Source organism: Centroberyx affinis, unplaced genomic scaffold, assembly GCF_046629955.1.
Source record: "Centroberyx affinis isolate AG114_WGS23_722 - 3 ecotype Tasmania unplaced genomic scaffold, CSIRO-AGI_Caff_v1 ptg000129l_1, whole genome shotgun sequence".
Lineage (NCBI taxonomy): Eukaryota > Metazoa > Chordata > Actinopteri > Beryciformes > Berycidae > Centroberyx > Centroberyx affinis.
The window spans coordinates 19,058-31,986 of record NW_027278829.1 but is presented as its reverse complement, the minus strand read 5'-3'; the positions used below and the strand labels follow the sequence as shown (position 1 = coordinate 31,986).

The window sequence follows — 12,929 nt, the reverse complement described above, 5'->3', positions numbered from 1 at the left end:
AATAAATAAATACATGATTTATCTGTATACAGTTTTCTTTGATTACCTTCCTCTACTTGACTTCATTGGCATCGTTCCGCCAGTTGCTGCTGCGCCACCTGAATTTCCCATAGGGGATCAATAAAGCGTTACCTGATCTTATCTTACCTTATCTTACAAACTAAATTAACAGAATTAATAATTCATCACAAATTAATCCACTTACAATCAATGTAGACAGATGCTAAATCATGCAGACAGTAATCAATAAGATTGACTGGTAATTCTAGTGGAAGCAGATGTAATCAAGATGTGATTGACACACATTGGACAAAGATATCTAAAGGAGGAAAGGAGGAGGTGATGAATGAAAGGAGGAAGCATTTCTATGGTAATGGCACGCGACCAGAAGGAAGGCATGTCAAAGAAGGAACAGCGCCACCAGCCCATAGACTTCCACTTTGTGGCCAAAAAATATCGCATCCGTAGTGTTTTAGAACGCCCATACAAAATGAATAGACAGGACACTCTCGCGAGTGGGAATAAGATGTGACCTGATCCCGTAACTCACACGCCTGTCCTCGTTAGTATAGTGGTGAGTATCCCCGCCTGTCACGCGGGAGACCGGGGTTCGATTCCCCGACGGGGAGGTATTTGTTTTTTCTCTCAGAGCTTTATGGCGGAAGAAAAGAATGCAGGAAGGGCGACTTCCTGTAAAGGAGAATGATTGTAAATAATATATGAAGAAACCAAACTACCAGAAAAGTCATTGATCATAAATGTCACTTCAGGTGAATCACTTGATGGATAGAACAGTGAGCAGAAGGTTTTCTCTGTATTTACTGTTCTTTGCCTCATATATTAGAATAGAAAATAATAATAATAAATAGGTGTTTAGGTGTTGACTAAACAGTTTGTCATATAGTTTACTTTTGACAACTGTGTTGGGTAGTTGTCACAGTATGGTCATAATACAGTAATGCCACAGTAAAATTTCTCATAATCCTTGAATTTGATAATTTGTAATGCCCCAGTGTCAGATTCTTGAGACATTTTGATAATCAAGAGGTATGGCCATAGAATATAGGCAGAAAGTGCAACTATCCAACACAATTGGAAAAACTGTTTGGGTCAACACTTAAACATAATTATTAAAAAGGGAACATGTGTAGGTAAAGGTAAAGAACTCGATAAACAGGAAACCTGTAGGAAAAAATTAAATTGTTCGCTGAAAGCCCACGAATAAGTACCGATGTGCTAACTTAAGATTGTTCACCATAGGCTTCTGTATATCAGCTGTGAGGACGGTGCCTTCACACACGGACTGGATGCATCATCCAATTTAGTGCTTCTACTCTACACCTCGCTACCAAGTGGATGATTAATTGTAATTGAAATAATTAAAATGAGTCTAAGCACCTTGTGTTGTACTAAAAGCAATACATGTAACATGCAAGCAATATTTGAAAAAAAAAATGCATCCCTCAAAAAACATGACCACACTAAAATAAGTTGTGAATCAGCTCTTTGTTGAAGTAGTGTGGCCCTTAAAAGGACCTTTGGGTGGATGTGGTTCCAGGCGGTTTACTTGGAGCTGGTGTACTTGGTGACCGCCTTGGTGCCCTCGGACACGGCGTGCTTGGCCAGCTCCCCGGGCAGCAGCAGGCGGACGGCGGTCTGGATCTCCCTGGAGGTGATGGTGGAGCGCTTGTTGTAGTGAGCCAGGCGAGACGACTCACCGGCGATGCGCTCGAAGATGTCGTTGACGAAGGAGTTCATGATGCCCATGGCCTTGGACGAGATGCCGGTGTCGGGATGGACCTGCTTCAGCACCTTGTACACGTAGATGGCGTAGCTCTCCTTCCTGGTCTTTCTGCGCTTCTTGCCGCCCTTGCCGGCGGTCTTGGTCACGGCTTTCTTGGAGCCCTTCTTGGGCGCTGACTTGGCGGGTTCAGGCATGACGAGATCTCGGTACTTTACAGTAGAGAATGAGGTAAAAGGAGCAGAGCGGATGGTTTTGGAGGCAGCTGATGCAAATAGAGCTGTGCTGTTCCTCCTATACGATTGGTTGAGTTTTGCAACCACACTGGGCATGCGCTGAACAAGGACCTCTGTCCAACAGAACTAGAATGGATAGATCTGATATCCCTATAGTCTAAATCTGACTGTGTTTGTCTGGTACACTAAGACTACTACAAAACGTTTGAAACTCAGGATTTGAATGGAATTCAGAAAGTCTAACATGAAGAAGGCATCGTTTTGTTAAACATCCCATCCAGTAACTAATGAGTTAAACACAAATACTGAACCTTTCGAGTCAGTGACGTCTCCTGCCAGATTCATGACAGCTGTCCGAGAAAACACGATACACAAGAAGATGACTTTCTATATCTGTGTCTAAGTATCTCTGATTGTCTGGTACTCCACTACGCCCAACCCCCGAACACATACACACACACACACACACACACTCACACACATCTTCAGCATCAAAAACACATTCAACGCAATCATTATTCTGTTCTTATTCTATTAACGAGTGCAGTTTCTTCACAAATTACATTGAAGCGTTGCTCTGTAAATGTTTCTATGACCTCTGTGTTCACACTTCAGTAGCCTACCTGCTGTTTTTTTTTTGTTTTTTTTAACCAACCTCGCTGACTCGGCAGCAGCAGAAGAAGGGGCACTTGAGCAGCAAAGGAAGTGGAATTATGTTTTAAGAAGAATCAGGTTCCACCGAGATTTGAACTCGGATCGCTGGATTCAGAGTCCAGAGTGCTAACCATTACACCATGGAACCACATGGGAACGTTTTTCCTACTCTCCTTTCTCACCTAGAATATGAGAGGTGCACATCGGCCAATATCATGAAGTGTAAGTGTATAATTGTCAAATATCAGGTATGAATTGCATCACATAAAAGTTTTCTTTATATTCTGACCACTAGAATGGACAGATATAATTTGTGGAGCTTCTACCCAATTATTATAAATTAAGTAATTACAATAACAGGGACAGGGATCAACAAGTACTTTTTATCTTTATATTGCCATTTTCCATAAACTAACACAATGTTATTATTGATGTTAATTATACTTGTTTGGACACACATATTGATAGATCAAAATATCCAGTAACAATCAATATTTTGACCTTTAAGTTCCTGCAGTGAAAATGAGAGATATTTTTTAACTTTAATTAAATATAACTCAAAATAAACACCTTTACTTTGTGTTACAATTAGTATTTCAGTCCAGTTTTTACTAACTTTGCCATTATACACAAACCTGTTACAGCTTCAAGATTCATTAAAGCTCTGTTTATCTGTCACATGCTGTCAGTTCTTGCATAAAATGGTAGAAACTGTTAAATATTCACATGTCCTCACAGAGGTGTGACCAAGTCAACTTTGATCGAGTCCCAAGTCAGTCTCAAGTCTTGAGGCACAAGTTTTAAGTCAAGTCTCAAGTCTAAATGTAGAACAGCAAGTCAAGTCAGAGCAAATCAAGAGTCCAGTATCAATTTAATATCTTAAAGAAAACTAAATATCTAGGACTTTTCAATGCAATATGGTTTTAATAGGATAAAAACTTGATAAGAGCATCATGAGTTTGATTTCTAGAATCAGTTTCAACTTCAATAAATTCAATCATTCCATACAAATTCAGAAAACAGAATTTAAATTCAGTCGTCTGCTGGAACAAATCTCATCACTTTCAATCTAAGTCATTTACACAAACACAAGATCTCAAGTCAAGACTTTAGAAACCTTTTCAAGTCATCAGAGTACAAGTCAGAGTCAAGTCCCAAGTCACCAGAACCCAAGTCAAGTCAAGTCTCAATCAATTCAAACTGTGACTCGAGTTCCCACCTCTGCTTCCTCATATATCTATTTTGTATATTTCAACTGTCATTTTTATTAATTTTAACTCTTTTTTTTTTTCATCAATGTAAAAAAAGAAAAAAAAAATCAATCCGTGTTGCTCCTCATGTCAGCAGGCAGGAAGCAGAGCTGCAGCCGGACTGACGGGTTTGACAGGTTCCTCCTCCTCCCACTGAGGAGTGACACTTCCAGTCCAGCTGTCTCTCTCTTTCACACACACACACACACACACACACACACACGCACAGGTAAGACATGAACTTCTTCAAAAGCTCTCAAAAAGGAACTATCAGTTTAGAAATGATCTGAGATTTCAGTATTGCGAGTGGAGGAATGGTTTAAGTGGTTTTAGGTTACTGTAGAGTTTGAAATCAATTAAAATCTGATGTTTAAGTAAGTAGCAGTAAGTAAGATAAGTGTTTTAGAGGGAGGCTAGATAATGATGAGAGGCTTGCTCTTTCCAGTGACAGCCATTGATAACATTAATAGTAAATGGATTGGTAGATGAATGATAGTAGATGGAGTAAAGGAGGATATGCTTGTCTAAGTAACCTTTCTTGTTATCTTATCAGGGACAAACATCATATTCTTAACATGTATACCAATTTAAGTTGATTCATTGAGACAGTATGTATATTCAACACATACTGAAGGTCACATTATGTATATTAATGTCATTAATGCTGTTGTCATCTGTGGATTGAGGAAATCTTACCATCTCCGGCTCACAAAACCCTTTCAAACCCCATTGGATAAACTCAAAAATGCATGATGGTCAAGCTAAAACCAAGGCAGCTTTTCTTAGCTCCTGAAAACTTTACATTTTGGAAAGACAAGTTTTTCACCCGACAGTGATGAAACATTTTATCTCAACTGATCAATTTAAATTTGGTTTCTGCCTCTCACCAAGAGAAAAGATACCAAGGGAAACACTTGCTAATTTAAACTCTCTACAGTGGCAAATAGATTCAGAGTTTCACCAGCTAACTTTATGTCTTGGAGGCTAGAGGAGTTTTTCAGACTGGGCACGACCCGAAAGGCATAACATATTAACTTAAGATATCAACTTAACATATTAACTTAACATATAGGCTATATTTCTCGTGGTTTAGACCCGTCTCCTCCCTCCAGAAGCTTCTCTCCTGTCTCTCTCCTCCTCTCTGTCCCTCTGAGCTGTCCTGCTTTTATATCTCAATGAAAAAAAAATAAGTATTGCGGTCCACATTCCTTTTACAAAAATGAAAAGACAGAACTCAGTTTGACTCCTGTCCAAAGCTGCTAGCGGAATTGACATATATTCTGTATATAGCCACATCCAGAGTTTACCAGCAACTTCAAGGCCTAATTTTTGTATTTAAAGGGGGAAAAAGGTTAGTTTTTCCTGTCCCATAGCACAAAATGAGCATAATATGGCCGATAAGCTTGTTGAATACTAATGACTCAACAATTATTTTGTCAGGTGCTGAGATTTCTGTCTTTCTGGCTTTCATTTCAGGCAGTTCTCAAGCTAAAAAAAAAATCAAATGCCAAAGTTGTATTATTCTGTATGTTTCCTCTTCACTAGGCGTTCCTGTTGGATGTCTGCTCTACTTAGCTAGCTTACTCTTCTCTATTGTGAAAATGCAACTTTATTATTTATGTCAATTACAGGCCACCGTAGCTCAAGGGTGCAGGAGTATAGCGGGCTGTTGGCTCTGTTGCAGACTTGTAGGACGACATTAGTTCTAACTTCTATCAGTGTTGTTGCAATTTATACTGATCACCAATATTGGTAATAGATTACGTAATACCCTTTTAAGACATCACTTTGAATGAGTAATATAATAACCTGTATTTGTATAGCACCTTTCATACACAACATGCAGCTCAAAGTGCTTTACATCAATAGAAGGCAGATAGAAGGCAGATAACACACAGATAAAAAGATAAAATTCATATAAAAGAACAAACAAAATGCATTGCATTAAAAGAATCAAATCAAGTAAAATGGAAAGATATTTTTACCCCCTTAAAGGAAACACAGAGTCAAGCAGCGTTACTTCCTGGTATTGAGTAGTCACTCTCACACTGGTGACACTGTCAGCCAGTATATGATTAAGTGTGCCTTACCTCTCCAAAGATAATCACAACTTAAAAGACCTTTTGTCAGCCTCACCGGACAAAAATATGTATAGCGCTATAACTTTTTGGAGAGTGAACTCCCTCAATTCTTCCTTTCAAAAGGAAATCAATACACTGCATTAAAAGAATCAAATCAAGTAAAATAGAAAGATATTTTTAGCCCCCTAAAGGAAACACAGAATCAATATGTACTGAGCAGTCAGTGATGTGAAACGTGATAATGTCTAACTGCTGATTTCTAAAGTTAGACATCATCACATCAGAATGACTTCCCTGGTCTTCAGTCAGCCGCGGAGCCTGGTGGTTTCCAGTGAGACGGATGACTGGGCGTCTGGAGTCTGCGACTGCTGCGACGACATGGCCGACTGTAAGTTCCCGGTGACTGACGGATGATGTCACCTCTGTGTTTTTGGACGTGTGAACAGGTCTGGGGCATTATGGGTATCTCGAGGCTGCAAAAGCTACAAGAGTTTTAACTGAACAGACTGTAAGTGGCTGGCTGCACTTGTCTCTCAGAAGAAGCTGATCTGAGGTCAGTTATACAGGCACAAGGTCAGTCTGCTCAGCAATGGATTACTAGCCTACATTGCTGTGCACAAAACTAATAGAAAGTAATCAGATTGTTCAAATGTATCACCGATTATTACTATAGTCAGTGAGTGATCTGCCTCCAATTATATTTTGATGCCAATCTTCTCAATCCTGTCTCAGTCAGGAGAGACTAGGCTGAGCGCTCAAATCAAAACTTTATTCAGAAGCGAAGCATTATGGAAACTTTGGCGTAAGCATCCATGGAGAAACTCCTCCCGTAAATGAATTTAGGAATAGCCTACATCCGTGGATGGACGGAATTAGGAAGCCCCGCCCCCCTGGGGAACCAGGAAGCCCCGCCCCCCAGGGGAGTTCCTCTGGAGCCTGGACATTGGTGGTGGAGGGTGGAGGAGGGGCGAAGGTAAGCACAGCGACTGGAATGACAGCAGCATACAGCATAGTTCTGTGAGTAGCACAATAGCATAGGTGATGTGTTTATACTCCCGTCACTTAGATGATTGGCTCTCTGAAAAAGAGAGGGAAGTGACGGCTAACTCTGATTGGTTCTCTGGAAAAAGAGGGAAAGTATCCGCCACCTCTGATTGGGTAAAGAGAAAGCATTAATGAAGGTGGGTGAGAGGTGGCTGGATTTAGGTAGTCTTCCTGATTGAAATGGCATAAACTTCACTTCTAAACACAGCAGTACAAAGGTTCTGCATGCCAAAATGTTGTCTACAGCGCCAACAACATGGATCAAAAGTATCAGCTGTAATCCTAGTGAGGGTTTCTCTGCATGTGTGTCTTCCTGCATACAGACATATACACCGTGCATGCGCCTTGGAGTGTGTTCACACCAAGTATGTTCTGAGCGGTTTTGAACTTTGGTTTGTCCAGGTGAGAACGATGACCTTTGAACTCTGGTGGCCCCAAATAACGGCACCGATAGTCTCAGTCCTCTAACAAGAGAACTGCGGTGCGGTTCATTAATCCAACCAACTACAGGAAACCACCCCGAAACACAAGGGATTATGGGTCATGTTAGCTAAAGTTACAGGAACTGGATTCAGATTTGTTTGGACTCCAAAATCTCTAATCTGGTAGGTTAGAGACAAGTTAGTCATGTGACTTTTGTTTCTAAACCCTGGTTCACTTGTCATTGGTCAGTGTGAACGTAAACAAGCCAAATACAAAAAACACAAACTCAACTTTTCAACAATGTTTCAGACCAAAGAAAACACACTGACAGGGTGATTGCACCCCGACACTCTGGGTGAAGTCCTGTTGTCCCTGTCCCATGTGTCATCATGTCTTAGTGCTTTTCACACGGTACAGACTTAGCCTAGGGTTATCTTAAAGGATAAAGCTGGTGTTTTTTAATTAAATCCTATGATAATAACAAAATCAGCAATGATTTTGTTAAAATGATTAAAAACACGTCACAGAGCCATGCTGCTGCTCTGCAGCATATTTCATCATCACCATGCACCGGGCCGGACCACTTTTTCCTCAAACAACTTAATAAGCCGGCTGTAAACACTTTGCGATCTCAGGAATGTAGTTCTGTAGCACCAAAAATAGTCCCCGGCGTAATGAAGAATTTGTTCCCATTTGAATTTGATTTGGTAATAACTACGACAGCCTGATTTTCATGGTAACAGTTAGCAATTTTTAAAAGTGAAACTATGTCTTTGTGAGCTGTATTTAAAGGTTTTTAGCTTACAGTTGGAGCCAATGACTTCCGGGTTGACGGCTAAAAATGTGGGAAGTCAGAAAGTAACGGGAGGAGAGCAAACGCATTGTTGATTTTGTTATTTTCATAGGATTTGTTGACTATAAGAAATGCACTAAAAAACACCAGCTTTATCCTTTAACCCCGGGCTAACAGTTGGCCCACGGTTAGCTTAACCCCGTTTCACACAGACATTTAACCCATGGCGAACGATTTTCTGGGAATAAGCCTGAACCCTGCTCCGGAGCAGGGCCAGCTGCCCTGGGCTAAAGTCAGGGTTATCCCACTTTTGAATTTGCCTGTGTGAAACGTTTCTTAGCCCGGGGCTAAGCGCTGTGTGAAAAGCCCTTTACTGTCTTAGTTGTTGAAACATCTCCTCACCAGCGTCTGTATTCATTGTCGTTGTATTTATTTTACATTTCTGCGTGTTTCCCTGTGTGGAAGGCTGTTTGGGGTTCTGGTGCTGTCCCTGCTTCGCCTGTAAAACCACCAAGGCGTACGGTCAGTGTCTCTGTCTCCCCCTGCTGGACATCTTTGGCTGCATCCCGCCCGTCACCATGACGATGAGGGTCTCCATGCGCCAACGCTACGGCATCAAAGTAAGGCCATAAGACTTAATTTCTACTGCAGAACTGAGCTATTCAGATAAAGTGAGAATGTCACTCCTTCTGTGCAACACGTATTAACGGTTTCATCGCTTGATCAAATTTGACATTCTACTGAGAGGCGGATACACCTTATCTTACTTGCTGTTGGTTTTTACATTCTGTATTATTTCCTTCTTCACGTAATAGTAGAAGGCACTCAGAGCGCAAACCTCCGCCAACGCTGAACCATTCTCCAACCCAAACACAATCGCTTAAATTTGAAGTTAAATACATTTTTTGAGTCTGCAAATGAGGGCTGCACACATATGGAAAAAATGATAATCATAATTATTTTGCTAGATAATGTGATCCCAATTATTAATCACGATTATTTTTCTCAGTTTCAGGAAACAAAATTATTTTGTTGCATTTTTCCACCTTAACATATACATTTCTCAAAGTAGCAGCAGCTAGAAAGGCGTGTGTCTTTAAAATTCAAATATTACTACTTTATTACTTTGGGGTGCAGCTGCAACCCGAAGGCAAACAGCGCAGAATCTGTACTAGTTTGTCATCTGGTTTAAAACCAAAGTGCCTCCAGATGACAGGCGATGATCCACTTTTAGGAACTGAAACAACATTTTCAGGATTTTCCTCTCTGACGTCGGGTTGAAGCGTTCTTATCCACTTCGGTCGTTGCTCAAAATATAACAAACACTTCAATATCACCGAACTACATGATTAGTAATGGTGGAAAATGGAAACAAAAAATTGCTTTATGCGATTATTGATGAATATTTGAATTAATTGTGCAGTCTGCAAACATCATCTTAGCATTTGGAGTCTCTGTCTCTGTTAGTTTCATAGTTACGGCAAAAAAAAGATTATCATCTGCTTCAAAAACGCGTAGGCAGACCGCATCGGGAAAAACAGCTTGGTGCGCCTGTGGAGCAGGGCTGCATGTGCGACCGGGTTAAAGACCGCTAATATCAGCTTTTCATCTGTGTTTGCCAGTGTCCCACCATTCCCACCACATCAAACAGCATAAAAACTGGAAGGAAAGCTCGCCTTTTGCTTGATTTGATTAGCTGCCTGGCCCAAGTGTGACACTGACGAGCGGTGCGACTCTGCGTCTTGCGCTAAAAAGTTGACAATATTTAAAATGCGTGTCTAACAACTGCCGTACCATAGGAAAACAATGGTTTTGCTGGTGACGCGTTTCTACAGCGACGCTTCTTGTGTGATCGCCCCCTAATGGTGGAAATCCAAACTCTGGATCACTACCAAAATCTATTCAATTGTTCCTTGGTCCAAGGTCGATCTTCTTGGAAATCTGTTCAGAAGTTTTTGAGACGTCCTGCTGACAGACAGACAGACAAACTACCTAACGGCGGTGAAACACAACTTAGAATAACTTGTATGAAGTCATGCACACACACAATATGCACTCTCAGACTGAGTCGTCTCGCTCTTTGACACTGTCCTGTTTGTCTCCAGGGTAACATGTGTCAGGACTGTGTGTGCGCCACCTGCTGTTCGCCCTGCGTCTGGTGCCAGATGTCCAGAGAGATGAAGACAAGGAAATTCCCCGCTGTGCTGGGAGACATCGTCCACAGAAGATGAACCGTCCCGGGTCCACATCAGTCTTACACCCCTGCCCTGGCTCAAGAAAAGACCAGTGGCTGAGGAACATAAATAACACAAAAGTCTACTTGATGTGCTTCAGAAAACTGTGGAATCATTTGATAAATATTTTAGTAAAGAATCTTCAGTTGATCCTCAAGAGGAAAGTTCAAGATGTTGAAGAAACTGTTGAGATGTGGATGAGATTTTACTGTGATTGAGCAAGGCAGTCTGTCCGCTTTAATGGCTGGAATTTGAAGTCAGAAAGTACCGTGCTAACTGGAGTTTGCCTCATTCCCCAGTCATGCAGTCAGACTGAACTCGTTTGGCAGTTTGACACTGGCTTTTGTTGGATGAGTAATCGCAGCACAGGTTTTGCTGCCTAGTTCTGGAATGCAGGCTGAGGTTCCTGAACTGTTTAGTGTTCAGCCTGGTGTCGTCAAATGTGTAGTTACAGTTACAAAAAGTGAATAAACCCTAATTTTGTGTTATATTCTAAGCAGGAGTGGTGTAAGAGTGTAAAGGTCGGACGGGCGGAGACGTTTAGCTTCAACTGCAACGACCCGGATTCAATTCCCAACTCATGGGAATAAGTTTTCTACTCTTATTGAGATTTTCATGTTCAAAGAGTTTTACTGAAAATCCTTGGGAAAGTCGCCTAGTGTGTCCTTCGCTTTATTTAACCATGACCAAAACTTTACCCAACATCAACCAAAGTTTATTTGCCTAAACCTAACCCTAAGATTAACCCTAACCCCAACCTAAGTTGTATTTGTACAGTAATAGGTTATGTGGCTGGCCATGCATACAGGGGCTCTCAATGTGGGGTCCTGTGACCCCCAGGGGTCCTTGAGGGGTTTCCAGGGGGTCCTCAGCAACATGAGGAACAATTTAATTTCACTATAACCTAATTCACTAGAAATTATCCCAATTAGAAAATGTGTAAGACTATTACAATTCTAGGTTTCATCATTATATTACTAACTCCACACATACAGTGTAGACGATTGTACAATTCAAAATGCAATCAACAATGAAGATTTTCCTAAAAAGTTTGAGGATCCCTGGTAGAGTACGAATCAAGGGTGCATTACTTTTTCGTAATATGAACAATGGGAACATGCAGTGTTGCACATACAGAATATTGTTAATTTATATCACAAACAAGTTTTCAGTGTGTAGGTTGCTGTAAGTGGTGCTGTTCTTTAACTGTAACACCAAAAACAACGAGGATGTTGAGTCATCATTACCAAGCTGCAAACAAGACAGCTAGGAATAAACAACATTGATTCAAGTTAAAATGGTTAAAAATATATATATGTGATTAAGTTAAATACCGCCTGTCACTTGTGGGCATGTCTTTCATTATTTTCCATTATTTTTTTCTACTTCAGGCTGTGCGTCCGGGGCATGCTGCTCCTCAGGAAGACAATTTTGAAAATCTGCTTTTAAAATCTTGTTTCTGGTGAGTTTTGTACGGTGGCACGTACATTACCTTCCAGGCACACATTGAGTATTAATATTTGTAGATTATATCACAAAATATTTAGACAGAATTGCTCATGTTGGTATTTAGTGATTGAAATTTGATTGAAATTGATCATGAGAACAGACAACAACGCATTTGTGCCGTTCACATGTTTGCAGTTTTTCTATGTGGTTCCTCCACCTTGTTGATGGATGAGCAGCTAGTGATGAACACATTCTGTATATATGTTATCTACATGTGTAAACTGAATATAGGCTGTTTGATAAAGTGAATAGTTTTTACAAGGTATGGCCCTGAGGTGCAAAACAAATTTTATTTTGTGATTTTTTTTCTTGTTTTGTGAAATGTTGTTTTGATTTTTTTATTTGTTTTGTTTTCCAATTTGTGGTTTTATTTTGCGATTTTGTTTTGTTTTTTGAAATGTTGTTTTGATTTATTTTCTTTTTGTGATTTAGTTTGGCACCTCAGGGCCACCGTACATGCCTGCAGCGTGTCTGTCTGCTGTACATGCAAACACTTTCTGCACATGTACCTTCTGTAGGCCTGGATGATGTGAATACTGTACATTTTGCACATCCTGTATATATGCTGTGATTTCATATAATTGTTTTCTTCAAATGCACAGATCTTTCTCATTTGTTATATATTGCATATATCTTGATTTATTTTTATAATTTGTCATGTATTTAATACTGCATATATTTCATATTTTTGGTATATTTTCATATTGTAGATTTTTTCTTGCCTCAGTGTGTCCGACTGCTGTTATTAGTTCAATTATCGTCATACTTTTAATTTATGTTTCAGTATTAGTTGTGTCAATGTCAGTTGTGTTATGTTTATATCCCCCTTATTATCTTGAATATATATATTTTTTTTTTCTCTCCAGCAATGCAATTTCCCCATGGGGTTTATTAAAGTTTCATCTCATCTCAAATATATGACTCTTATTTTGGTACCACTTCTAAAGGAAGATCACTGTCTTCC

General features: G+C 40.2%; 2 protein-coding genes and 2 non-coding genes across 4 annotated transcripts; 2 read left to right on the top strand and 2 right to left on the bottom strand.

Annotated features, from left to right (window-relative positions):
- Positions 1 to 557: 557 nt before the first annotated feature.
- trnad-guc (transfer RNA aspartic acid (anticodon GUC)) lies at positions 558 to 629 on the top strand. Its single transcript has one exon. It is a non-coding gene; the product is annotated as a tRNA-Asp (tRNA).
- Positions 630 to 1,563: 934 nt separating this feature from the next.
- Positions 1,564 to 1,938, bottom strand: LOC139652904 (histone H2B). The gene has a single exon (XM_071529878.1). It carries the CDS (start codon positions 1,936 to 1,938, stop codon positions 1,564 to 1,566), a length of 375 nt encoding a protein of 124 aa, XP_071385979.1.
- Positions 1,939 to 2,707: 769 nt separating this feature from the next.
- On the bottom strand, positions 2,708 to 2,779 carry trnaq-cug (transfer RNA glutamine (anticodon CUG)). The gene has a single exon. It is a non-coding gene; the product is annotated as a tRNA-Gln (tRNA).
- Positions 2,780 to 6,195: 3,416 nt separating this feature from the next.
- LOC139652920 (cornifelin homolog B-like) lies at positions 6,196 to 12,828 on the top strand. The gene is made up of 3 exons (XM_071529879.1): positions 6,196 to 6,350; positions 8,688 to 8,842; positions 10,328 to 12,828. The coding sequence occupies exons 1-3, from the start codon at positions 6,248 to 6,250 to the stop codon at positions 10,451 to 10,453; spliced, it is 384 nt and encodes a 127-aa protein (XP_071385980.1). The 5' UTR covers positions 6,196 to 6,247; the 3' UTR covers positions 10,454 to 12,828.
- Positions 12,829 to 12,929: the final 101 nt, after the last annotated feature.